Source organism: Phacochoerus africanus, chromosome 3, assembly GCF_016906955.1.
Source record: "Phacochoerus africanus isolate WHEZ1 chromosome 3, ROS_Pafr_v1, whole genome shotgun sequence".
Taxonomy (NCBI): Eukaryota; Metazoa; Chordata; class Mammalia; order Artiodactyla; family Suidae; genus Phacochoerus; species Phacochoerus africanus.
In genome coordinates this window covers 201,659,603-201,684,931 of record NC_062546.1, presented here as the reverse complement: position 1 = coordinate 201,684,931, position 25,329 = coordinate 201,659,603, and the positions used below count along the sequence as shown (strand labels likewise).

The following is a 25,329-nucleotide window of genomic DNA, read 5'->3' as shown; positions in this document are numbered from 1 at the left end:
TAAGCATTGTCAGACAGACACGTTATGCCACATACTCCCCAGAGCATCCCTACCAATCAGGATCTATGTTTTGTCCCATTTCTCAGATACAGGGACTGAGGCTCAGAGAAGTTGAGTCACCTGCCCAAGGTCACACAGCCATAAGAGCAGAGTCAAGCCTGAGATCAGATCTGTCTGCAGCAAAGCCTGTGCATTTAGCCAGTTGCTGCATCATCTGCCTGTTAGTGTAGAGCTCTTCCCTTGAGCGTTTTCATTTTTGCACACACAGCCTGGCCCATAAGGGAAGCTTAGTAGCAAAGTAGAGGCCCAGCAAACACCCGCCTCCCGGTCCCGGGCGGCCCAGAGGCAGGGGTCTGAGCAAGGGCAGGGTTTCTGCAAACCCTGGGGTGGGGGTGGGGAGCAGCGCCTTCAAGAGCAGGTTTCCACCCCTGTGCCCATTTCCAGGATTCCTGGAAGTCTCGTTCCGGATCACCCCCTTCCCAGGCTTTGCCCTCTTTAAGCTCCTCTGTGGTCCCCAACCCCCACCCCCTCGGGTGGAGCTTCCTGGGTGGAGTCCTGCTGGGCCACTCTTCCCTCCAATGGAGGATGGAGCCAGGCAGGCTCAGGGCTCCTGTGAGTGTAGGAGGTGCTGACAGGAAGCTGCCTGGTGGTCTGGCCTCAGGCCCAGCCTGCAGGATTGATTTTGCTGTAAAAACCCCATCTCTCTCTCTACTGAGAGTTACATTACAAAAAGCCTCTTCTAAGCTGAATCCAACATGCAGGAAAAGGATGATACACCCGCGCATGTGGGATTTATACCACCTTTAGCATCCAAAAATCCGTTAACATGATATACTGTATCATGAAACTAACAGACAACAACCACACCATCGTAGATGCAGAAAGAGCATTTGACAGAATCCCACACCCTTCATGCTTTAAAAAACAGGAAGACAAGGAAACTCCTTAGGCCGAATAAAGGCCACCTACAAAACATTCCAGCCGACATCATCCTTAACGCGGAAAGATGGGAGGCTCTCCCCTGAAGACCGCCTCTTCATCCCGCGTTATGTGGGACGTTCTCACCTGGGCAGTCGGGGAAGAGAATTAAATAAAAGGCAGCCGCATTGAAAAGGAAGAAATAAAACGATCCGCATTTGCAGATGCCCTGATCTTTATATAGAAAACCCTAAGGAATTCACTAACGCAGTGTTAGAACAAATAAACACGGCCAGCCAGGTTGCAGGTGGGATACGAGATCAATATACAAAAGCGACTTATTTCTGGAGTTCCCACTGTGGCCCAGCAGGTTAAGAACCCGCATCCATAAGGATGTGGTTCGATCCCTGGCCTCACTCCGTGGGTTGAGGATCTGGTGTTGCTTTGCTGTGGCTGTGGTGTAGGCTGGCAGCTGCAGCTCCGATTCAGCCCCTTGCCTGGGAACTTCCATATGCTGCAGGTGTGGCTGTAAAGGGGGGCGGGGGAAGAAAAGCAACTAATTTCTACACACTTGTAATGAAAAAAATAAAAATTAGAATTAGGACAACTATTCCATTTATAGTAACATCCCCCAAATAGGAATAGACTTCACAAAAGAAGTCTACTCTGAAAACTACAAAACATTGTGAAAGAAGCTAACGAAGACCTAAATAAATAGAACGATACAGCAGGTTCGCAGATTGAATATCTTGCTCTCGTTAGGACGGCAGGAATCCCCAAACTGACCTACAGATTCAACGCAGTCCCCATTGAAATTCCAGCTGGCTTGTTGGGGAAAACTGACAAGTTGATCCCCCGATCTGTGGAAATTCAAGGGACCCAGAATGGCCGAGACAAGGAAGAGGAGCAGAGTTACAGGATTCATTCTTCCCGGTTTCGAAACGTCCCTCAAAGCTGCAGCAATCCAGACAGAGTGGTACTGGCCTAAGGAGAGACCAGGGATCAATGGAATAGAACAGAGGCCAGAAGTAAATCCTTCCATTTACAATCAGTTGATCTCTTGACAAGGATGCCAAGACAATTCCACGCGGAAGAAGCAATCTTTTCAACAAATGGTGCTAGTACAGCTGGATTGCCAACTACAAACAAAGGAGGTTGGACCCCTACCTCACACAGTTCACCAGTGATGCACTGCAGACCTAAAATAAAGAACTAAGACTATAAAACCTGTAGAAGAAAATAGAGCCTTAAATCTTTGTGACCTGGGGTTAAGCAGTGGTGTCTTGGCTATGACATCAAAAACACGAGCAACCAAAGGAAACTTAAACTGAGCCTGATCAAAAGTAAAAACTTTTTTTTGGTAAAAGACATCATTGGCGTTCCCCTTGTGGCTCAGTGGAAAGGAACCCGACTAGGATCCATGAGGATGTGGGTTCGATCCCTGGCCTCGCTCAGTAGGTTAAGGATCCAGTGATGCTGTAAGCTGTGGTGTAGGTCACAGACTCGGCTTGGATCCCGCATGCTGTGGCTGTGGCGTAGACTGACAGCTGTATCTCTGATTCAACCCCTGGCCTAGAAACTTCCGTATGTCCCAGGTGCAGCCCTAAAAAGCAAAAAAAAAAAAAAAAACCACACAAAAGATGTGATCAAGAAAGTGAAAAGATGAGTCACAGAATGGGAGAAGACATATGGCAAATCACCGACGTGACAAGGGACTTGTGTCTAGAACATACAAATGACTCTTACAGCTCAATAATGAAAAGACGGGTAACCCAATTAAAAAATGGGCCAAGGATCTGCATACACATTTTTCCAGAAAAGATAAACAAGTGGCCAACAAGCACACGCAAAGCTACGCAACCTCATGAACATCAGCAGGGAGAGACACATCCAGACCACAATGAGATGCCACTTCACACCCACTAGGAGGGCCCCAAAAAAGAATAAGAAAGACAGGTGATAACACGTGTTGGCGAGGTTATGGAGACACTTGAATCTTCTGCTCTCTGTAGGGTTGTAAGTGGTGCAGACCCCTGGGACAACCATTCTGGCGATTCTTTAAAAGGTTCACATAGAGGAACCACACGACCCAGCAATTCAGTTCCTGGGTGCCTACGCAAGCGTAACGAAAGCGTTAGTCCATGCGAACTCTCGTACACACATGTTCGCAGTGGCGTCATTCACAGCAGCCAAAAGGCAGAAATAATCCAGAGGTTCATCGGCTTCGGAATGGATAGATAAACTGGGGCATAACCCTGCAGTGGATATAGCATTCAGCCACGGCGGTGAAGTGCTGGAGTCCGCGCCAGTGATGAACCATGGAAATGTTAGGCTAAAGGAAAGAAGCCACACACCACACACACCACACCACACACACACACACACACACACACACACACATGCACGCACGCACACACACCACACACACACACACACACTGCATGATTCTATTTACGAAATACCCAGCAGGTACAAATCTGTAGTGACAGAAAATAGATCAGGGATTGCCCAGGACCAGAAAAGGAGGCTGGGGAAAAGGGCCGGGCGTGCTCTTGGGTGTGCTCTTTGGGGGAGCGAAGAGGATAAACCTGTTCTGGAATATTCAGCGTAGTGATGGTTGCAAAACGCTGTGAATATCCTAAAAACCACCCAATCAGACCTTTTAAGTAAGGGCATGGGGTATGAATTATCTCGCAACAAATATGTAAAATACATTATAATAAATATACTAATGAAATAAATATAACATATAATAATATGCATATTTTAGGTCTGCATTGCAGCCCTCCGTTGGCACAGACCCCTACACAGGAAGGGAATGGGGGGCAAGCAAGGCCCCCTGCGCCCGCCCCCACCCTCGGGAGGCAGGGACCCCGGAGGAGGGGGAGGGGAAGGTTCTGGAGTCAGTGAGTCCCAAAGAGAGACCCCTGGAACTCAGGCGGGTAGCACTCAGGAGACGCCATGCACCTGCTGAGAGCCTCCACCAGTGCCCCCCCCCACCCACCGCCCCAGGTCTCCTGCCTCATTGGAGCCAAGGGTCCCTGCACCTTCCCCCTGGCTTTCTTCCCAACAGCCCCCCTCTCAGGGTCTTTGCTTTCTCATCCAGTCTCCTCCCTGTACCTTGTCAGTGCAGACGTGGAACTGCCCTTTCCCCTGGAGCAAAGGAGGGACTCAGCCCTGTGGCACCGCCCGGCCCACAGTCCTTCCTCCCCCATCACCCTCCCCGCCCTGCAGGCTGCATCTCACTGCCGCCCGCCCTCCCTCTGCACAGCAGGCTGGCTCCTGGCTCCTGGCTCCACAGGGCAGCCCAGGGGGCACAGGTTCCCCAGCCCAGGAGTGTCACTGTCCCAAAGGCCCCACAGCCGCTCACGGCTCTGTCACCCCACGCCCGCCAGACCTCCAGTCCCCTGCCTTTCACTTCTCTTCCCAGGGGCAGAATTGATCACACCACCTCTCCTTTCTCTGGAGGTCACTGGCCCCTTCCTACAGGCAAGCAGGCAGGACATGCAGGGCCGGACAGGCAAGCTGGTATCTCCAGAGTAGCTCACAGGTGCTGAGGTTCCAGGAAAGGTGGGAACTTTTATTCTGGCTCCAAGGCCCCTAAACCTGACGGGAGCGGAAAGGCCCAGATTGTGTTCCGATGGCTCTCTGGCGCTTCCCGCCCCTGGTGGTTTCCTCTTCTCTCCACTGCGCTGGTCCTGGTTGACGTGAAGCCTGTGTGTTGCCATGGCAACATGGCCAAATCTGACCCCCAGGGGCTGGAAGCCATCCTCCCAGCCGTCTCTCCCTAGTGCTGCGACTGTGCTAAAATAATACAGCTTCCAACTGCATCCAAACTGCTTCAGAGCGAAGTTCCAGACTCCTAGATGACTGGGGGCTCTTAAGACCTGAGACCCAGCATCTCGGGCCCTCACTGTCACGGCAGTCAGCAGAGAAAGTCTTGGGTTCACCTTCCAAACAGCTCGGCGGAACGCTCTAGAAACCAGTGCTCAATCCCAGCCGGTTTCCCTCCGCTTGGAAATTCGCCCTGTTTCCCATTCTTAGGGGCAAGGTGCTAGAATATTCAGTCAGGTGCTTCCTTCCTCCCCCCTTTCCAGATCTGAGCACCAGATTTAAGGAAAGGAAGTGCCAGCAATCCAGAGCATCCAGCCCAGGACAGACCCAAAGAAAGTGTGTTCATCAGAGCCCTGAAACCGCTTGAGCAAGAGTATGCCACAGCGCGTCGCAGGATTAATTTTCTTCAGCTCTTAAGTCTTTGTTCTCTGTGTGGGATCATTTTTTTTCCTTCTCTCTTTCTCCCAGATGGAGCCTAAACGCCTAAAAAAACAACTTCCCAAAATCCTGAAACTCCTGAAACCAGAGGACAGGATTCTGATCGTGGGGACAACACACAGACCTTTCGACGCTGAGCTTCAGTCTTTTTGCAGAGTTTACCAAAAAATTATTTTGGTTCCCAGACCAGACTATGCTTCCAGATACGGCAAGTACCTTTCACCCCTTCCCGGGTGCCGTCCCCGAGGCCGGGCCATCCCATATGGGCTTAAAGGCATGTGGAGCCGGGGGGGGGGGGGGGGGGGGGGGGGGGGGGGTGGCCTTTGTCACCCAGGGGCCATCAGAAGGTGATGAGCATGGAGCCTGTGTCCTGGAGACACAGGTGCACAGGCTCCGCAGCCAAATCAGAGCCGGGAACGTAGATACCAGATCACAAAGAAAACACACCTCTGTTCTGTGGTTAACCTAATTCTTTTTACCCAAGGCCAAGGGAACTCGACAGGGGTTGTTACTTGGGGCCCAGAAGGAGACAACAGCCCTTGTGGATGCGAATTTTCCTTCTGGCAAGTAGATTAGGTCCCTCGTCTTACACCTGTGGTGGTAAGGTCTTTCTCTCACAGCAGCGTTGCTTTTCACTAGATCCGTTTCTTTTTCCAGTCTCAAAATATTAGTCCAAGACAATGTTGATTTACTTAGATGCTAAACACAGCCAGTGCTTACTTTCTTCCATTTTTTTTTTTTCTCCTGGAGTAGACAGATTCAAAAACCATTTCTTCGGGGAGTTCCTACTGTGGCACCATGGGTTAAGAAGCTGATGGTAGTGGCTCAGATCTCTGCAAAGACACGGGTTCGATCCCCCCCGCCCAGTGCAGTGGGTGAAAGTATCCAGTGTTGCCACTGCTGTTGCATAGGTCGCAGCTGCAGCTTGGATTCAATCCCTGGCCGGGGAATTTCCAAATGCTGTGGGAGCAGCCATTTAAAAAAGAAAACACTTCTTTTGAAAGAGATTTTTAAAGGGGAACAATACTCAGAAGTGGCCCTAGGAGTGAGGCCATAGGAGAAACTTGGGAGGAGCTGCGGATGTGAGCTCTGACGACACCTGACTTTGTCCCAGCTCTGCCCTGGGATAGTTGATGACCTCGACAAGTTGGTTTTCCTTGGGAGCCTCCATTTTCCCATCTGTAAAGTGGGAGAACTGTTTCATTCCCAGGGCTGTCGTGGCCCTTAGAGGAGATGGTTAAAATGCCCAGCACCATCTCAGCTTCCCGGTGGCGGCAGTGGCGGAGGAGGAGGGTGTAGCTGGCAGGGGGTACCTGGCAGGAGGAGCTGGCAGTGGGGCGGGGAGCTCTCCATTCTCTCTTGCTGTGTGGCAGACCTCCCCAGTGGCCCAGAACAATGAAGTGTGTCCCTGGTGGTCCTCAGGGGCCATGGGCCCAACTTTGGAGTTCTCCCGGCAGTCTCGAGATGGTGCTGGCAGATGGCAGCCGGGGCTCCAGCCATCAGAAGACCAGACAGAGCTGGACTTCCAAGACCTTCTCTCCATGTCCAGAGTTGTTTTTGGATGTCCGATGGGAACGTAGCTGGGGCTGCCGACCAGACCTCCGATACCTGGCCTCTCCCTGGGGCCTTGTGCAGCCCAGCTGCTTGGTCCCCAGAGGGAGCACACGAAGAGGCTGGGGCAGAAGCTGGAAGGATTCCTGTGACCCAACTGCAGAAGCCCCAGAGAGTGCCTTTCACCACACTCTGCCGGGCAAGAGCAAGTCACCGGGCCAGCAGGGTTCAAGGACAGAGGAATACCAGAAGTTCATGAAGGGGTCGTCTTTACTGGCCCTGGTGCCGGTGGCGGTAGATTTGTTTAGAGGTGGTGATGGTGGTCCTAGTGTTGGAAATGGTGGCGATGGTGACCAAAGCGTGGTGGGGAGGGCGGTGACGGTGGCAGTGAGATGGGGCGTCGTCAGGAGGTCGGCGTGGTGGCAGCGTGGTGGGGAGGGCGGTGACGGTGGTCAAGGAGGTGGTCCTGGTAGAGGAGATGGCAGTAGAGATGATGTGGTAGCAGTGGTTAGTATCCGTGATGGTCAGTATCCGTATCCGTGATGGTCAGTATCCGCGATGGTCAGTATCCGTGATGGTCAGTATCCGTATCCGTGATGGTCAGTATCCGTATCCGTGATGGTCAGTATCCGTGATGGTCAGTATCCGCGATGGTCAGTATCCGTGATGGTCAGTATCCGTATCCGCGATGGTCAGTATCCGTGATGGTCAGTATCTGTATCCGTGATGGTCAGTATCCGTGATGGTCAGTATCCGTATCCGTGATGGTCAGTATCCGTGATGGTTAGTGTCGATGATGGTTAGTATTGGTGATACTGATTAAAATGATTACCTTGACTTGGTTTCTGTTAACCCTTCCCTCATCACAGGGGCGTTGCCAAAACAGAAGTAACATAGGGGCCTTTCTGGTTGATCTCAAGCTCCTGGTCAATGTGATTTGCGAAAAGAACCACCCTTAACCCCCCATACCCTATAAACTCTTAGCTTATTAGCCAGTCCTTTTGCGATCTGCACCCATTCCGGTCTTGATAAATTGGGATCCTGGCTTCTTTAATCAATATTAAATGCAAGGTGCAGGAAGGCTTTGGCCCCGGTTGTTTTCCACGCATCGGGGCTTTCCCATCTCCTGGGTCCTCCAAGCCCTCCCTGGACCCCGTGGAACCAGCCAGCATCAAAGGAAAAGAAGGACCTATGATAGGAATGATCTCTTAGGAGGTTTTCGGGGACCAGACCCGGAAAGAGGCCAACCACTTCTCTACGCATGTGAGCCAGAATGACTCACCTGGCCCCACCAAGGGACGTGTAGTTTAGCCAAGGAGGGAGCTGGCACGGAGATGGGTGAGTGCCGGCCTTCTCGGCCCACTCAAGTCAGGGCAGAGGATCGCATCAGAGCCTTCCCACTTCCATGCCCCTTGGGTACATATTCTCTGTGTGTGCGTCTCTGTCTCTGTCTCTCCCTCCTTCTCTCTCTCTGTCTTTCCCTGTGTGTCGTGTATGTATTTTAAGCTGTCTTAATGGAATAAGGCAGAGGATTATTAATTTTGAGGGGCTAGAACATTGTTCTTGACTGTGGACCAGATGGTTGCTACTGTTTGACAAAACCATAGGCCCTTTAAAAATGGAAGCCACGGATGTGTAACAAGGACGGTTGGGTTCTTTTGCTAAAATGCCAGGTGTCTCCAGGGACTCAGATCACATGACAGATTCCAAGCAGAACCCCCTTCCTGCAGATCACGGGAAGGAAGGAGAAGGCGCCCCCCTCACCTGGGAGCAGATGGGGGACCTGGAGTAGCGGCCCCTTGGGCCCAGACCTCTGTCCACTCAGCCACATGCTGCCCACATGGTTCTCTCGTGGGGGGTGACTTGTTCAGGCCGCCATGCTTGCCAGCATCACAGATGCCGCCTGACATTTCTTCCAGAGGCCTTGAAGTTATCATAGCCACAGTGGCTGGGACATCTGTCTTAAAGAAAGACTGTTCCTGTCTTTGCAGTGATCAAAAATGGTCTCTTCCAGCCCATAAAGCATGGGCTGCAAATCCATAACCTGAGCCCTCCCCTCACCTGGCCATCTGTCTACTGACAGCACAGCGCCGCCGGTGTCACGAGCACACAGTCCAACATCTCAGATTCCTCGAGGTGGCGCAAGGGGAGTGTGGGGCTGAGAAGGGAAGGATGGAATCCGCCGGAGGAAGCATGGTCCTTAAGGGTTACCAAATATAATTCAATATCTACCTCCTTGCCCCAAATCAAGCTGTTTCCTTCAAAATGTCTCTGCAAAGAAAATCCACCCCCAGGTTGATTAATGCCGTGTCTACTCCCCAGAAATCCCTTTGGGCTTCCTTCTCTCCACGCTCCTAATGCTTCCTCCTCTTGCCTCTCTTCCCTGGGGTCTGTTCCGCTAATAACCCAATTCATCACACGCCCCCACCCCAGACCCGGTGTCTGCTCGCATCAGGCCAGCCCAGGTCTTTCGATGTTTCTGGAATTCTAGGCTGCAGAAGCCAGACGCTTGTCCAATACGTATTATTTATCTCCTGCGCTTTTGCAAAATCCCAAGTAGAAATAAATGTTAAGAGTCTATGTCATCTCATACACTAGCTAGGCTGGAATCCATTTGGAATTCTAAAAGCAGAGAAGGGGACTCAAAAAGACCAGATTTCTTTCAGTCTGAAGAAGGGGAGGGGGATTAGATTAGCCTGAAGACCTGAGGTGCTTTTTTGAATCCGAGAGAAATAAGCGAAATACAGCCCTTGGTCCCGAGAGCACCTGCTTCCACCTACAATGCTCTTGAATCCCTGGCCTCTGGCCGCCCCCGCCACGCCCACTGCCGGCCCCCAAACCTGTTGTGCACCTGTGTTCCCCGCACTGCTGAGCCAAAGATGTGGAGCCTGCTGGGGGCTCCAGGGCTGGCCGTGGGGCTCCCCCAACCAGCTGTGACCCCTCCCACCCCAGGCTCCGCTATTTAAGGGGAGCTACTGAAGGATCAAGAACCCCCCAGTCGGTGGCTTTGTAGCAGTAGAGCTATTCTTTTAAAGGTCGGTGAGTCTAGTTCACCAGACATAAGAAGGAGGTCAAGCCTGATTCTCTTTCACGATCCCTGGATCTGGAGATGGCGGGGGGCACGGAGGCAAGTCCCCGCACAGCTGTGAGCCTGCCTTCATTAGCCAATGGTGGGCTTTGGGAAGTCATCCCATGTTTTATGTGTTTTGAAGAACCTTGACCAAGGCTTTACACGACTACCCAGTGTCACACGTTCTACAGGTTGAGTGTGTTTACACGTATACACTGGACCAAAGCCATTGTAGTTGTTTTGCATCACTCTTTCCTTCTGGACGTTTATTTGATTTACAGTATCGTGTTAGTTTCGCGTACACAGGGCAGTGGTGCAGTTATCCGTATGTGGACATCTGTTCTTTGTCCAGCTTCTTTCCCCTTATAGGTCATTGCAAAACACTGACTCGAGTCCCCTGTGCTGCACACTAGGCCCTTCTTGGTCACCTATTTTATATACACTGATGTGTGTCTGTTAATCCCAGTCCGAATCTGGGGTTAATGAGTCTTTGCTTGTCACGATGCCTCGTGTTACAAGTCAGGAGGCAGTGACTTGCAGCCTAACAGGGAGGCGGGCAGAGAGCTGAGTATTTGCTGCTAGGGAGCCTGGGCCCTCAGTGCTCGCCCACTGGCTGGTCCCCTCCATGCTGCAGGCAGGACGTGCACCCATGGGTGCCCAAGGCTGAAGCTGCTCTGGGTACCCAGCCTGGGGCGTCTACTGGGTGCTCAGCCGTAGGGGGTATCACCTATGACTGTCCCCAAAGAACGTGTTCCCTTCTCAGCTTCCAGGGTCGCCACTCCGACCTGTCTGCACGTGTTTCAGGTGTTGTGACCCCGGGACGGAGATGGACTGGGTGCCAGGGAGTGATGTCATCTGGCCGTTATCATTCCCTTTCACCGCAGGCTGTTTTCCGAGATCTAACTCGACAACGGAAGGTCCGGGTCGTCCTCACTGCCATGTCTTTATGCAGACATGCTTAGAAATATGCTCTAGCCTATTTTGTGCTAGCTTTTAAAATGGATGTTTTAAGGGGCATTAGGAAACCTGGGTACCAGGAGTTCCTATCATGGCTCAGCAGAAACAAGCCCGACTACTATCCATGAGGATGCAGGTTTGATCCCTGGCCTTGCTCAGTGGCTTAAGGACCCGGCATGGTGAGCTGTGGTGTAGGTCGCAGATGCAGCTCGGATCCTGCATTGCTGTGGCTGTGGTGTAGGCCAGAGGATTCAGCTCCGATTGGACCCCTAGCCTGGGAACCTCCATATGCAGCAGGTGTGGCCCTAAAAAAAAGGAAAGAAAGAAAACTTGGGTACCAAATGGAATGATGGCTAGTAATACAAAAAAATTACAAAAATAACAGTAATAAGGCTACAGAAAACAAAGGGCCCACAGGTGCCAGAACAGCTTCTTCCAACTGCTTTGCATGCAGTCTTGTGCTTATTTCTCCCAGCAGCCTGCGAAGTAAATCTTTCTAGTCCCATGTTTACAGATAAGTCTAAGATGGGTTCAAGCTCCAGGAAACTCCCCAAGCAAGTGGTAGTGTAGACGCAAGGGATAGAGGTTGGGGCCTCCGAGGCGCTCAGCCCTTGATGCCAAACCTCGCAGACCCCCAGCCCCTTATTAACATGTCCCGGGAATTCAGTGTACGCGGGGCCAAGGATCCCCCACCAAGGAGGACGGTGGAGGCAAGTTGTTGGGATAACTCGTGGCCCGAAAGCCAGGCTCTCCGATGTGGGTCAGAGTCACTTAGGTCGCACGTCATTCTGTCCCTTGACCGTCATTAGACCCTTTCATTCCGTGAGGTGTTTCCAGATCGCGTGTTCAGATGACACAGTCATTTCACACACCTGACAGTGCTCAGGTCATGCAATCATGTTCATTAAAAAAAAAAAGAAAAGAAAAGAAAAAATTTGACAAAGTAGATCAGAATGCTCTAGAGACCTCTGACCTGAGCGCCCCAGCGCTGGGATGGGCTCCGAGACGCTGGCCTTGCCCTGCCCGTGCCGTTCCTCCCACCTGGAAAGGACTGAACAAGTCACGGCGGGTCTCACTTATGCCCCTGGAACCTCTCCTGACAGAACGGACTCCAGTGTAATACGATTGCAGATGTCGTAGGGAGGCCCTTCCGTCTCCAAGGTTACGTAAAAGCACCAGGAGTCATTTCATGGCTCATCTTCCCAGCATGCCTGTGCTCTAAGTGAGATCTCCCATTATCCCAAGTCCCAGGGACCCATCCTGCCGATCTGTTCATCCATGTGTGTTTGCCCTCGATGGGGGCAGAGGATCGGGGGCAAGTCGCTCTGTTTAACAAGAGAGTCTCCCACCCAATGGGAACAGAGCCCCGCAGTGGCTCCTGGAAGCGGGACTCCGCCTTCTAATTCCACGTATCAAATTATGTAAGAAATGATCTTTTGGGAGTTCCCATTGTGGCTCAGTGGTTAACGAACCTGACTAGGATCCATGAGGACTCGGGTTCAATCCCTGGCCTTGCTCAGTGGGTTAAGGATCAGGCGTTGCCATGAGCTATGGTGCAGGTTGCAGACACGGCTTGGATCCTGCATTGCTGTGGCTGTGGTGTGGGCCGACAGCTGTACCTCCGATTGGACCCCTAGCCTGGGCACTTCCATATGCCATGGGTGTGGCCCTAAAAAGACAAAAAGTAAAACAGAAACAGTAACAATCCTTTTAACTAAAACAAGTCAAACTCCTACTTATCTGAACACCATGTAAATTTCCAGTTTTGAAAGATTTCAAATGTCTCTGCAGATACCAAACTAAACCTATATGACCCTGATGTCATGCTTCCTTGTCAGTTACCAAAGGGCTCGTGGCCCTGTAAACCCCAGGGCCATGGATGTGCGTCCCTGATGGCTGAAAATCACTCAGGGAGGAGTTCCCGTCATGGCTCAGCAGAAACCGACATGGTGTTCATGAGGACGCTGGTTCGATCCCTGGCCTCGCTCAGTGGGTTAAGGATCCAGCGTTGCCATGACCTGAGGTGTAGGTCTCAGATGTGGCTCAGATCTGGCCTTGCTGTGGCTGTGATGTAGGCCTGCAGCTGCAGCTCTGATTCGACCCCTAGCCTGGGAACTGCCATGTGCTGCAGGTGTGGCTATAAAAAGAAAAAAGAAGTGTGGGAAGGGGTGTGGTTGTGTGTGGCTTCCTGCTCATTTGACTTTCGAACACATTGGCGCAGACTCCCCGCCCTCCTTTCCTGGGGAGACGCGGCTCTGTCCAGGAAGTGGGTTAACGGGCCTGTTCCGTGGTGACCCCTGGGCTCTGTCCTCTCCATCGTCTTGGATTCAACAGTTTTGTGGAAACAGATCCTTCAGCGAAACGGCGGAGTCATCACTGAAGCCCTGAATGTCAGCTGCCTGGCAAAGATATCAGACGGCTTCACCCAGGGCGACATCGTCCACGTGGTCAAGCAGGTGCTCACGGAGCGGAGGGTCCGGCAGCAGCCCTACAAGCCGCTCATGGCCGTGGAGTTCATCGAGGCGCTCACCAGCCTGAGTCCCGTCTACCAGGAGGAAGAAGACAGCTTTAAGGTAAACGCCTTGTGGTAAAGCCTCTCTGGCCAGGTCTTCGAGGCAAACACCTGCCCTGCCACCTCCTCCCTCCCTTCAGTCTCCTGGCTTTCATGCATTTGAACTCTGCCAGGTCCAGTGGAATTTGGAAAATCAAAATTTGGGCGTCACAGTAGCTTTCTGGCCTTAGCAGCAAAGCACATGGGTTCCACAATTTAGGAAACTTGTGATCCTTGACCTTGTAATGAACAGCCATACTGCAGAATGGAGCAGCAGCCTCAGAATCATTGGATTCACACACACACACACACCCCTTTTAGTTCTCACCCGTTTTTTCTTCATAATTCACATCATGGAATGAGCTTTGCATGGAGAGAAACAGGCTACTTCAGGCTGACGCTGGTTTTGCCCCATGTCTCCCGTGGTACGCTTCATCTCTCAGTGTACCCGAGATAGGAAATCACAGAATTCACCAAAATTCGGGGTGGGTTTTTTCTTTCTTTCTTTCTTTCTTTCTTTCTTTCTTTCTTTCTTTCTTTCTTTTTTTTTTTTTTTTTTTTTTCTTGTTAGGGCCGCATCTGTGGCATATGGAAGTTCCCTGGCTAGGGGTTGAATCAGAGCTGCATCTGCAAGCCCATGCCAGAGCCACAGCAACGCAGGATCTGAGCCACATCTACAACCTACACCACAGCTCGTGGCAACATCGGATCCTTAACCCACTGAGCAAGGCCAGGCATCAAACCCGCATCCTTGTGGATATTAGTCGGATTTGCTTCCGCTGAGTCACAATGGGAACTCCCCAGTTTTCTAATTTTTAAGTGCATTCTGAGATGCGCACAGAACCGCTGAAATCTGGAGGAAACTGAGAATCAGCTCTCCCCAGATCCCTCTGCTTTAGGAGGAGAAGGAGTAGCCAAAAACAATAGCCTTTTCCAAGCACAGTCAACCTTAGAGCCCTTGTACCCGAGGCCCAGGCTAGCAGGCAGCCCTCCGGAGCCTTTTAAGAAGTACGAATACAACTGCGTTCTCTTTTTGGACCTGAAGGTAATTTTCTTGGCTTTCTTGGCCAACCGGGAAGAAAACTCTATCCATGCAATTGCATTCACCACCATCTTGGCCACACGATCACCAGAAAGACAAGTGGAATTCCATCCAAGTCTCTTATCTCTGAAAGCCAGCTTGAGATTAGGAACATTCCTTCCCACCCTACACTGTGTTTCTCTTCTGCTCTGTGGCTGATGCTTCCAGGAGGGTGGAAAACAGTCATACTGGTCCCCTAATAAGATCTTTGCAAAGCATTGACAAACTTTTTCTGTAAAAGGCCAGGTAGCAAATATGTTGGGCTTTGAGAGCTATGTGGTCTCTGTCGCTATTTCACTCCGTATCGTAGTGCAAGAGCATCCACACACAGTAAATAAATGAATGGGTCCAGCTGGGTTCCAATAAAATTTTATTTGCAGAAACAAGTAGCAGGCCAGATTTGACCCATCAGCTATAGTTTACTGACCGCTGCTCTAGCAAAACTCAAATTAGTTCCAACTCAAAGCTAGAACTTTTTGCCAACCATCTGAATTAACATACTTGTTAACTATTTAAACCTCGTTAGTATTCACTGCAAATATGTATCCTCTTCAAGTGGTATAGTCTTTTCAGAAATTCCCAGGTTTTTTTCTCCTTTCTAAAATAATTATGTTCCTTCTTATGTTGAGGAACTAGATCGAGGCATTAAAACCTATGCTTTCTCTTAGCTGGGTTTTTAACTTTCTGAAATGATCTCTGAAAGTTTCACTATCTGCTCTAAGGGCTTGAGGTCCTGTAACTGCAACTGATCATAAAAGCAAGCCTTACTCCAAAGCCAGTTTTACTGACCATATTCCTTACTGCATCGCAGCAAATTAGGAGTCTGTCACCTTAAGTACTTGGCCCCATCATCTTAGCAATGAAAGCAGAGCTGATGCTAAAAGAAGGAAGAGAAAAGCCCCAAGTGCCAGAAATAAAAATAAATCTCAAACATAGGACAACCGTATGCCTAGCATGAGGCATAGAGAGCAGTAAGAGATAGAAAACAAAAAAGATTAGGAGTTGTGGGAAATAAAATGACAGAGCTGCCACTTCTACGACTGGATCTTTGTTATTCCAATATCACCAAGGAGCATTAACTTCTAAACATCCTATCAAACCTGGTTCTGAGAACCATGTGCTGCTGGGGAGGGAGAAATAATGAGAGAAATTGAGACCAAAATAAAGCCTCCTAAACAAAATTAATCTAAAAATCAAAATTCCAAAACATTTTAGGGAATCTAGTGCTAAGTACAATCTTTTTTTTTTTTTTTTTTTTTTTTTTTTTTTTTTTTTTTTTTGTCCACACCTGAAGCATGTGGAAGTTCTCAGGCCAGGAATCAAACCCAAGGCACAGCAGTGACAACACTGGATCCTTAACCCACTGAGCCACCAGGAAACTCCTAGGTACAATCTTTAAACAAAAATGATTAAATGATAGTTTAAACAAAAACATTCAGATTAATATAATTAAGGTGTTCAAGAAAATAAATGAAGGCATAACTTCCATTAGAGAAGTACACAAAGTTTTGGAACAAAGACAGGCAGAAATGGAATAAAAATAGATAATTACTTAAAAATCACAAAAATAAAGCTTAGAAATGAAAAAAATATAGTAAGTAACATAAAATGTCAAACAATAAAAGATGTATGAACTTGACTAGACATGGTCAAAGAGCAGATTAGTAGAATGGAGGATGGTCCTGGGGAGCTCCCCCATATGGCAGGACAGAAAAATAAAAAGATAAAATCTATAACCTGAGAGTTCCCACTGTGGCTCAGCAGGTTAAGAACACAACTAGTATCCATGAGGATGCAGGTTCAATCCCTGGTCTCACTCAGCAGGTTAGGGATCCAACGTTGCCACAAGCTGTGGTGTAGTCACAGATGTGGCTTGGATCCAGTGTTGCCATGGCTGGTGGCTGTGCTGTAGGCCTTCACCTGTGGCTTCAATTTGACTTCTAGCCCCAGAACTTCCATATGCTGCAGGTATGACTATAAAAATAAAAAGATAAAATCTATACACTGCAATTAAGAACCTTTGAAGACATTAGCACCCAACTAATAGAAGTTATAGGAAAAGAGAACAGAAGAAATATGAAAGGAACAATGATTTGAAGAAATACTTGCTGAAAATTTTCCTGAATTAAATATGTGAGTTCTCAGATTAAAAATAAACTCCATGTGCAAAACACAAGAAAATAAATCCATGCCTACTTTATTGTGAACCTTAGAGCAAGACAACCAGCTAGTATGCAGATCCCAGATCACCTACAAGGAAGCAATTGGGAAATCAGATGTCTCCTTGAGAACAATAGACACCAGGGGAAACTGAGATCATATCTGCAAAGGGCTGAGGAAAAATAGCTGCCCACCTAAAACTTATATCCAGCTAAACTAGCATCCAAAAGATTAGAAGAAAATAAAGCTACTTTAAGACATATAGAGACTGAGATAATTTCCTATTCACACTACTTCAGAGAGCAGTTTGGAAATACCAAAGAAAATTGAAGAGACTCTTGATCTCCAACCCCAGGAATTCTATTTATTCATATAACATGCCCAGAAGTTTTCTCAATTGCATATAAAGAGATATAAAAATTGTGAATTTCAACACATAATAACAAAAAAATCGGAAATGACCTATATGTGCATTAATAGATGAATTGATCAGTAACACGTAGTATATTCATTTAATGAAATATGACAGCTACAAAGTTTATAAACCCAGATGTTCCTCAGATTTCAAATAAGTGTGAAGGTTGAGAAAAATGCCACCACAAGGCCAGTTGCAATCATTAAGGGTTTTGTTGGTATTTTGGCTCCAGGATTTCTGCCACATTTTCAGCAGTCGCCCTCAGAGTGTTTGAATGCCTTCCCAAGACTGACACATGGTCACCAGTCCAGCGTTTGGTGGCCACGTGTAAACCATGGGGAGCCGTTCACATTACCAATAAAACCCACACCTTCAGGGTAAGCAAGAGCCCCAGAAAGTCAGGTGACCCAGTTGGAAAGAGTTGCTGGTTCGACTGGGCCAGTGATTGTTTTTATGTGTTAACTCCTTGAGACAGAAATTTCAAATTGTATGGAAATGCAGGCTAGGAAACCCACGGAGAAGGAATGTGTATTGAATGAATGCTCAATGCTCAAGGTTAAATGGCGGCTTCCCCTTCCTTTTAGTGAGCTTTTCTTTATTTTTAAGGGCATCCCAGTGACTTCACATCATTTTGATATTTTCCTAAACATCCGTTTGATTTCAGAACTGGTACGCCAAGACCCCTATGGGCAAAAAGCGAGCCTTGGTGTTAACAGGGGGTAACCCAGAAAATGAAAAGGACAAAGGGAAAAAGAAGGAAAATAAAGGAAAAAAGGAGAAAATGAAAAAGTAATGGCTTTCCAAGGAGCCATCCTTGAGTCTCTGAGGGATGGAAGTGGCCTGACTCTCCAGGAATGAGATTCCCCACTGCCTTCTGCCCATCCGAAGACCCTGGCTGATGCCACCAAGGCCAGCAGCCCCGCCCTTGCTCGGTTAGATCTTCACAGGCCGTCCACCAAGTCCAAGTGCACAACAGTTGTCTCTAGACTCATAATGGTTTCTTAATCCAAGTGGGGTTTGCTTATAACTGAAATTCCCTCTTCACACACCCCACAATCCTTCCGGCTTGGACACTTCATCTCATCAGGACTAGTTGCCAAATTTAAAATTTGACAGTGAGAAAATACTCTATTTCGACAACTAGTAAGTTCAGCCTATCATTGGCACTACTGGCTTTTTACTAATCCATATATACTGTATATTATCTTGCATATACTTTAATAAATTAATTACTCGATCTATTCATATATTTTATATAAGGGAATAAAAACGGCTTTTCTTGAACTGACTGAGGAATCTGGTTGCTGGAGCTAAAAAAAGATCTTTAAAAGGAACTCATTTAATCTTCTGACTTTGAAGATGGGGAGACTAAGGCCCAGGGTCACAGTTCATATTTGGCACATTGCGACCCAAGTCATTGCCTCTTAATTCCCAGTTTACTGCTCTTGAGAAGCAGCAGAGCACCGGCAAGCCAGTGGCTGGATGAAAACTATGACGTAAAGGCAGGACAAAAAGAGGAGAAGAGAAACCCCAGTAAAGAAACAAGAAACACTAAATAAGAAAAAAGATTAAAGAAAAGGAAGGGGAGGGCCAACAGATCAATTTAAATTTTGTAAGAATACGAAAGTTTCGGAGTTCCCATCATGGCTCAATGGTTAACGAACCCAACTAGTATCCATGAGGATGCCCGTTCGATCCCTGGCCCCGCTCAGTGGGTTGAGGATCCCGAGTTGCTGTGGCTGTGGTGTAGGCCAGCAGCTGTAGCTCCGATTCGACCCTTACCTGGGAACTTCCGTATGCTGCAGGTGCGGCCCTAAAAAGACAAAAGACAAAAAAAAAAGTGGTAAGAACACCATCAGAGGAAGGGTTATTAAAAAGGGGTCTGCTGCTCTAAAGCCGATCAAGAGGTCAGGTTGGTGGAAAGGAGAGTTTGCTTTAAGCGTGCTGTTTCTGCATGTAGCCCCCTCTCTCTGCCTGTACCCCGGGAGGGGGGTAGACCTGTGTCCGAAGGCTGCTTCCCCCCCACTGAGGCTCAGTGGGCAGAAGCTCTCAATGGGGAGTTAAAGGGGTGTGGAGGCAGAGGGAGGGGGTCACGCACAGAACAGCACATCAGCTCTGACGCTCATCATAGAACTGGTCCTGGGTGGTCTGACCAGCCTCATCCTGTTTCAAGGACAGTTCGTCTTCTGTTCCAGGGGTCTTTTGTTCCCATTGCTTTGAGGCCAGTTCTTAGAAGTGTGGCCGCTTATGTCCTGGCGACAGTCTGGTCACCATGCAGTTAACTTCTTCCACCTGGTAGGGGTTCCAGTATCTACAAGAGAGCTCACAAGACGTGGCTCAAAATATCCCCTCTAGCCCTTGAGGAGGAACTAAAGGTCCTTGACTTTGTTTAAAGGCTAAACTACTGTTATTTTGTCCTGTTTGACCACTTCCTTTGCTTCTGTATCTTCTCACTTCTCTGATTAGACTTGTTCTAAAGTTTTTCTACAGACAAAAGACAGGGGAAGGACCATAGGGTCCTGCTGTCTTTCAGAAGGAGACACACTGAGGTGGGGTAAATTTAAATTTAATTCAAATTGGCTGTTGGACAATTTTGCTCATACCACCCAAAGTTCTATTGTCTCCTACACTAGAGACCAAGCTAGACCTCCAGACTTTCCTGGGATTCTCAATAGATTGGATCTTTTTTTTAATTTAATTTTATTTTTTTATTACTCAATGAATTTAGTGGGTTGGATCTTTAATGCCAAGAACTACCAGTGATCCCCAGCTGTCTTCCAGCCACCTGCACATACCCTCAGCCTGTGGCCTTATAGGACAAGGACACAATTTAGGACAGAAGGAGACAGCCATAGGCCCACATACTCTGCATTAGTTCTGTACTAACTGGAACGGCATCTCTCAGAGTCTGTCTTCTTTAGCAAACTCCACATTCTGGGGCCCCGCCGTAGATTTGCCTTCTCAGACCAAAGAACCCCAATTTCTGCAGACTGTCAGCCTGCCCTCCCCAGACTGTGTCTGTCCAGGGCTCGAAGGGGCCTGAGAGGTGGGCAGACTCCCCGCCCATAAGCGCAGAGCGCAGGCGCACGTTCGTCTCCCCAGGGGGATCCAATGAGCTCTTCTCTTTCCCATGTCGTGGGAACAGACCCTTGGTTGTGACTGGAGAAGAGAATTCGCAGGCGCTAGGCTTTGGCACTCATTGCAAAATGATAGGCTCTGGAGGGCACAGCAATGAAAATCATGATTGTGAGGAAATAAGCATTAGGAAAACGTCAAAAGTAGACCCTGCCGCTTAAATCAGTCTTAGTATGATGGCGGGCGTACTTGGCAGAACTCGTGCAAACCCGGGTAGGCAAAGCTTAATAAATAATTAAATAATAATTACATTAATTAAGAAATAATGAATAATTAAGTTGCAAGACAGAAACAGACGCAAAGGCCTAACACAAATTTGTGGTTGCCAAAGGGGAGGGGGGCACGGGATAAGTTAGGAGTTTGGGATGGGCAGAGACAAACCCCTCTGCGGCTGGCGCCTGAAATCTCAGTCTTCAATTTAGTGTTAATGTAAACGCAAGGGGCCACGGGGAGCTGCTGTCACCAGCGTGTTGAACAGTGCACCTTCGGAAACTCTTCAGTTGGCAGAGACGTGGCCTGAAGAGCGTGCCAGCGGGCTCGCTCTCTCCCGGCGCCCTCACGTGGAGACGTCATCTCCGCTGGCCTGTTTCTCCTCGGGTTTCTGCCAAACTGTGACGTCCTCCCTTCCTGATGTGACACCACCCGCCAGCCCCACCTGGTTCCCGGGACCATGACGGCCGCCCACCTCAGCCGGCTTTGCCTGGCTCACAGGTGCCCTCCGCCCTGCACCACGCAGGCGCCCTGGCCGGTCACTGCAGACGCCACTAGGGCCCGGCCAGCTATGGTCTGGCCCTTTGTGACTTTGCGCCACGGCCGCCTGCTCTGTTTTGTGTCGGAGGTGGGAGGCTATGTCACATACACTCATAAAAGCACATTCCTTGTTTTCACACAGATGGTGCCATTTCCTGCGTATTCTACCCGCTCGCTCTTTTCACTTAATAATACGGGTTGAATGTTGTTTCCTATCAGCACACACGGGTTGCCCTCATTGGATATTAGCTGTGTTAACAGCCCACGCGGTGGATACAGCACAATGCATCTGACTGGTCCACTCTTGCTCAGACATTCAGATTGTGTCCACCAGTTGTGACTGACATGTATACCTTTACACATTCTTTGTGGGCGTGGACAGGGAGGAAAAAAATCTGTAGGCTAAATTCTTAGAAGTTACTGGGTCAAATTCCCTGAGCATCTTTGACTCAGGTAGCTCCTGGCAGAACGCCCTCGAGAGAGGCACTCATGCACCTGTCGTGCAGAAGGATGCCCGTGACGTCATCATCCACCGGGCAGGTACCTCCACCTCTGAGCCTGTCCGTGGTCCACATTTAAAACCCGAGTCCCCCTGGGAGAGTGATGCCACGATGTCCTACCCGAAACAGAGACAGGAGCAGTGACGGGAAAGAAGGGGCCACAGAGACCTCCCGGGGGTTCCGCTGGGGTCTGAGCTGCTCCTGGGCCTCCTTGTGACGCTCGGCTCCTCTTAAGCGTGTTCTGAAGCGAAGGGGACTGTAGCTAACGTCATTAACCCTCATTAAGGGAGCCTCCTGTGGAATGGAATCTGATTATAAAGTGCAGTTAAAGCTCTCGGAGGCTCTGCCCCTGCCTGCCCTGAGGAACTGGCAGGTGAAGGGGCCAGAACCATGGTGGGTACATTGTTCCTCCAGAGACATTCCTGAGCCGTGGGGCCTAGATGCCTCTGCCCAGCGCTGGCACATTGACAACTCCCTGATGCTGGAGAAGCTACTGAGGCTTTTCCTGATCCTCCATCACCCTTCCATTCCCCACAGAGCAGGTGGTATGGGGACGTCTCCCTTTCATGAGATGACAAAGCCGGGGGCAGGGGGAGGGGAGCTGGGAAGGTCCCCCTGCACCCCAGGCAGGCCCGAAGCAAGTGGTCCATGAGAAGCCAGGTGAGGCTGCAGAAGCCGGGACTCTGCAGCCACCCCCCCATCCCCCGCCACCTCCAGCTCCTCCCTCCGGTCTATTCCCCTTGTTGGGGGCCAGTTTGGGGGCCTGGTGGGTCCCCAGCATCACCTCCGCAATACCTCCGGCTCCATCTCCAGAGCCCTTGGTGGGCCTGGCTTCAGCCTTTCCTCAGACCTCTCCCGGCCTGTCTGGAAGGAGACCAGCCGGCATCTGCGAAGAGAGTCGTGGCTTCTCGAAAAGCACCGCAGGCTGGGCAGCACCGAGTCCAAACTCACACACGAGCTGGGTGACCTTGGGCCAGGCCAGCCACACACACACACAACATATATTCACACTACACAGCAAAACACACAGGACACACAAACACACACACACATAGACATAAACACACAGGCACAGATACCCACGTATAATCACACCCCACACCGGTAAACACCAACTCACCTTACACACATACACAAGTCAGATGCACACACACGCTACACACACACAGCCCTCCCGTAGCCCCCGTTTCCTCAGTAGGGCTGGTGGCAGATGCCTTCGCATCCCCGAGCCTCAGGCCTCCCCTGGGGCAGCAGACACTGGGGAGCAGCCAGTGGAGGAGGGGTCCCCACAGGTGCTCCTGGCCCCGGGCAGCGTGTTTACTGTCTACACTGAGTGAGCGCATGGTGAAAACATCCGCTTCCTGCTCCTCTGGGAGGGAGTCGGAGGTGACCCCAGCTGCGGCAGGAAAAGCTGATCAGCCCCCCCACCGCTCCCAGCTGCACGTGGGGCCGGGACAGGCAGGAAGGGTCACGACAGGCCGGAAGTGCATCCACAGCGAATTGAGACTGGTACCCCACTTTCCAAGCGGGGCTCAGAGAGGTGGACGGTCTCTGCAAAGCCACAGAGTGACTCCCCAGCCCCACTGGCCACACATGCAACTCGGAGCTGGAAGGCGGCTGAACACCAGGGGATGTGGGGCCCTGGAAGCCCCCGGCAGATGCGTTTTCTTCCTCGTCTACTAAGGACCTTGGGGGAGCTCTAAGGATCCTTCTAGCCCTGAGCTCCTACTGCCCTCCTGCGGGGCAGCAGCATCCAGAGATGAGGCGTCTGTAAACCTTCACCCCTGGCAGTCATCAGCGCCGTCTGTGATAACGACCATGACGAGGGGCACCCCGCCTCCCAGCAGCTGGGGTCTGTGTACAGAAGAGCACGAGGCAAAGTCCTTTACCTGAAGCCGAATGGTCAGCATCTACACAGCAGATGGAGCAAAGGGCCGAGGGTTTTATCCTGAGAGATGCGGGACCAGTGGTTCTGAAACAGGTCAAACAGCTGGAGGTTGGAGCTGGCCTGCTCTCACTCCACACGGGATTCTCTGAGCATCCTGGCTTATTTTATGTCCCAGAATTACAGCTCTAGAGCTGGAGCCTGTCTGGTCAGAGGTCACCCTTATCTTGGAGAGCAGGGGCCATATCTGTCTTTGATCACTGGCCTATAACACCCTCTTACTCGGGCTGCATCAGCACCCCTCGAGCGGCCCCCGGGGAGGTCGGCTCCCTCTGCATCCTCCAGGCTGCAAGCTCTGGGCACCAGCCTAGCGTCCTGTGGGCCCTGCTCCAGCAGTCAGCTCCCGACCCCCTCTGCCCTCCTATCTTGCTTCATATTGCATTAACCATGCTATACGTCCTGCCACCGGACACGGTAGGCATCTGTCTGTTTTCTGTCCTCCCCCGAGACACAGTAGAACATAGAATGCACCAGAAGAGCAGATGAGAGCCTGGATAGATTCAGAGAGAGGTGGACTCAAAGAGCAGACTTCAGGGAGTTCCCTCTGTGGCTCAGTGAGCTAAGAACTCCACTAAACGGAGTTCCCGTCGTGGCGCAGTGCTTACCGAATCTGACTGGGAACCATGAGGTTGCGAGTTCCACCCCTGCCCTTGCTCAGTGGGTTAAGGATCCGGCGTTACCGTGAGCTGTGGTGTGGGTCACAGACGAGGCTTGGATCCCACGTTGCTGTGGCTCTGGCGTAGGCCGGTGGCTACAGCTCCCATTTGACCCCTAGCCTGGGAACCTCCAAATTCTGTGGGAGTGGCCCAAGAAAAGGCAAAAAGACGAAAAGAAAAAAAGAACTCCACTAATATCCATGAGGATGTGGGTTCAATCCCAGGCCTCATTCAGTGGGTTAAGGATCCAGCATTGCCACGAGTTGTAGTGTCACCGACGCAGCTCAGATCTGGCATTACTGTGGCTGTGGTGTAGGCCTGCAGCTGTAGCTGAAATTCAGCCCCTATCTCAGGAACTTCCATATGCGACCGGTGCAGCCATTTAAAAAAAAAAAAGGCAGACTTCAAATGGTCAAGAAGCTTCTATTGTGAGAAGCCCCTCCAAGCTTGTGGGGTAGAGGAGAGCGGAGAGGGCCAGTGGAGAGATTCTAGGCCAGGCCTGCAACAGTGCATATCTATCGGGTCTGTATCTCTTTGGTCATCACACAGGCACACGGCCACTCTGGTACAGAAGGCAGGGAACAGAGACTAGCGCCCAGCCTCCACCACAAATGGAAATTCGAGTAATGACCTCCAGTTATAAAATTGCAGATTCAAGCGTATGAATTCAAGAATGTTTGCTCGTTCCAAGCAAAAGCACTAAAGATAAATGAATCTTCCCTTCTGGACAATCCCATTAATATTTGTTCTCTCCAGGCCTGAAATTGCCTTTAGAGAGTCGTTCTTTTGAAAGAAAACTTTCCAACAGTGAAAAAAGTGAATATTCATAAGAGGATATGCGTTTGTGCTTTTTTTGAGTTATGACATAAGTACAGCAAAGGCACTTTGCCCATCCCCCAGGATGCAAAAGGGAGGTGTTGCCAGCACCTTACAAGCCCACGTGCATAGGTGTCTGTCAGCAGAGGAATGGAGAAAGATGTGGTATGTCTATTCAATGGAGTATTACTCAGCATAGAAGAGGAGGGAATACTGCCATCTGCAGCAACACAGATGGACCTAGAGGTGGTCTTAGTAAGTGAAGTAATCCAGACAGAGGAAAACAAATATTATATGTGGATTCTTAAAAAAAAAAAAAGATATAAATGAACTTATTTACAGAACAAAAAGATCAATTGGCACAACATCGTAAATCAACTATACTTTAATAAAAATAATAAATAAAATAAAAAACAGAGACTCTCAGACACAGAAAACAAAATCCTGGTTTTACCAAAAGGTAAATTAGGAGGTTGGGATTAATGTAGACACAGTACTAGGTATAAAATAGATAATCAGCAAGGCCCTGTGGTATAGCACAGGGAATGGTAA

The 25,329-nt window shown here is 49.8% G+C and overlaps 1 protein-coding gene across 1 annotated transcript in view; it reads left to right on the top strand.

Annotated features, from left to right (window-relative positions):
- The window catches only part of IQCA1 (IQ motif containing with AAA domain 1), a 168,879-nt gene extending 150,674 nt beyond the window's left edge, over positions 1 to 18,205 (top strand). Inside the window, exons 17-19 of the mRNA XM_047773843.1 lie at positions 5,221 to 5,398; positions 13,103 to 13,341; positions 17,640 to 18,205. Coding sequence (XP_047629799.1) covers positions 5,221 to 5,398; positions 13,103 to 13,341; positions 17,640 to 17,768 — 546 coding nt within the window. The 3' untranslated portion in view covers positions 17,769 to 18,205. The remainder of the gene's footprint in view (positions 1 to 5,220; positions 5,399 to 13,102; positions 13,342 to 17,639) is intronic.
- The last annotated feature ends 7,124 nt before the right edge of the window (positions 18,206 to 25,329 follow it).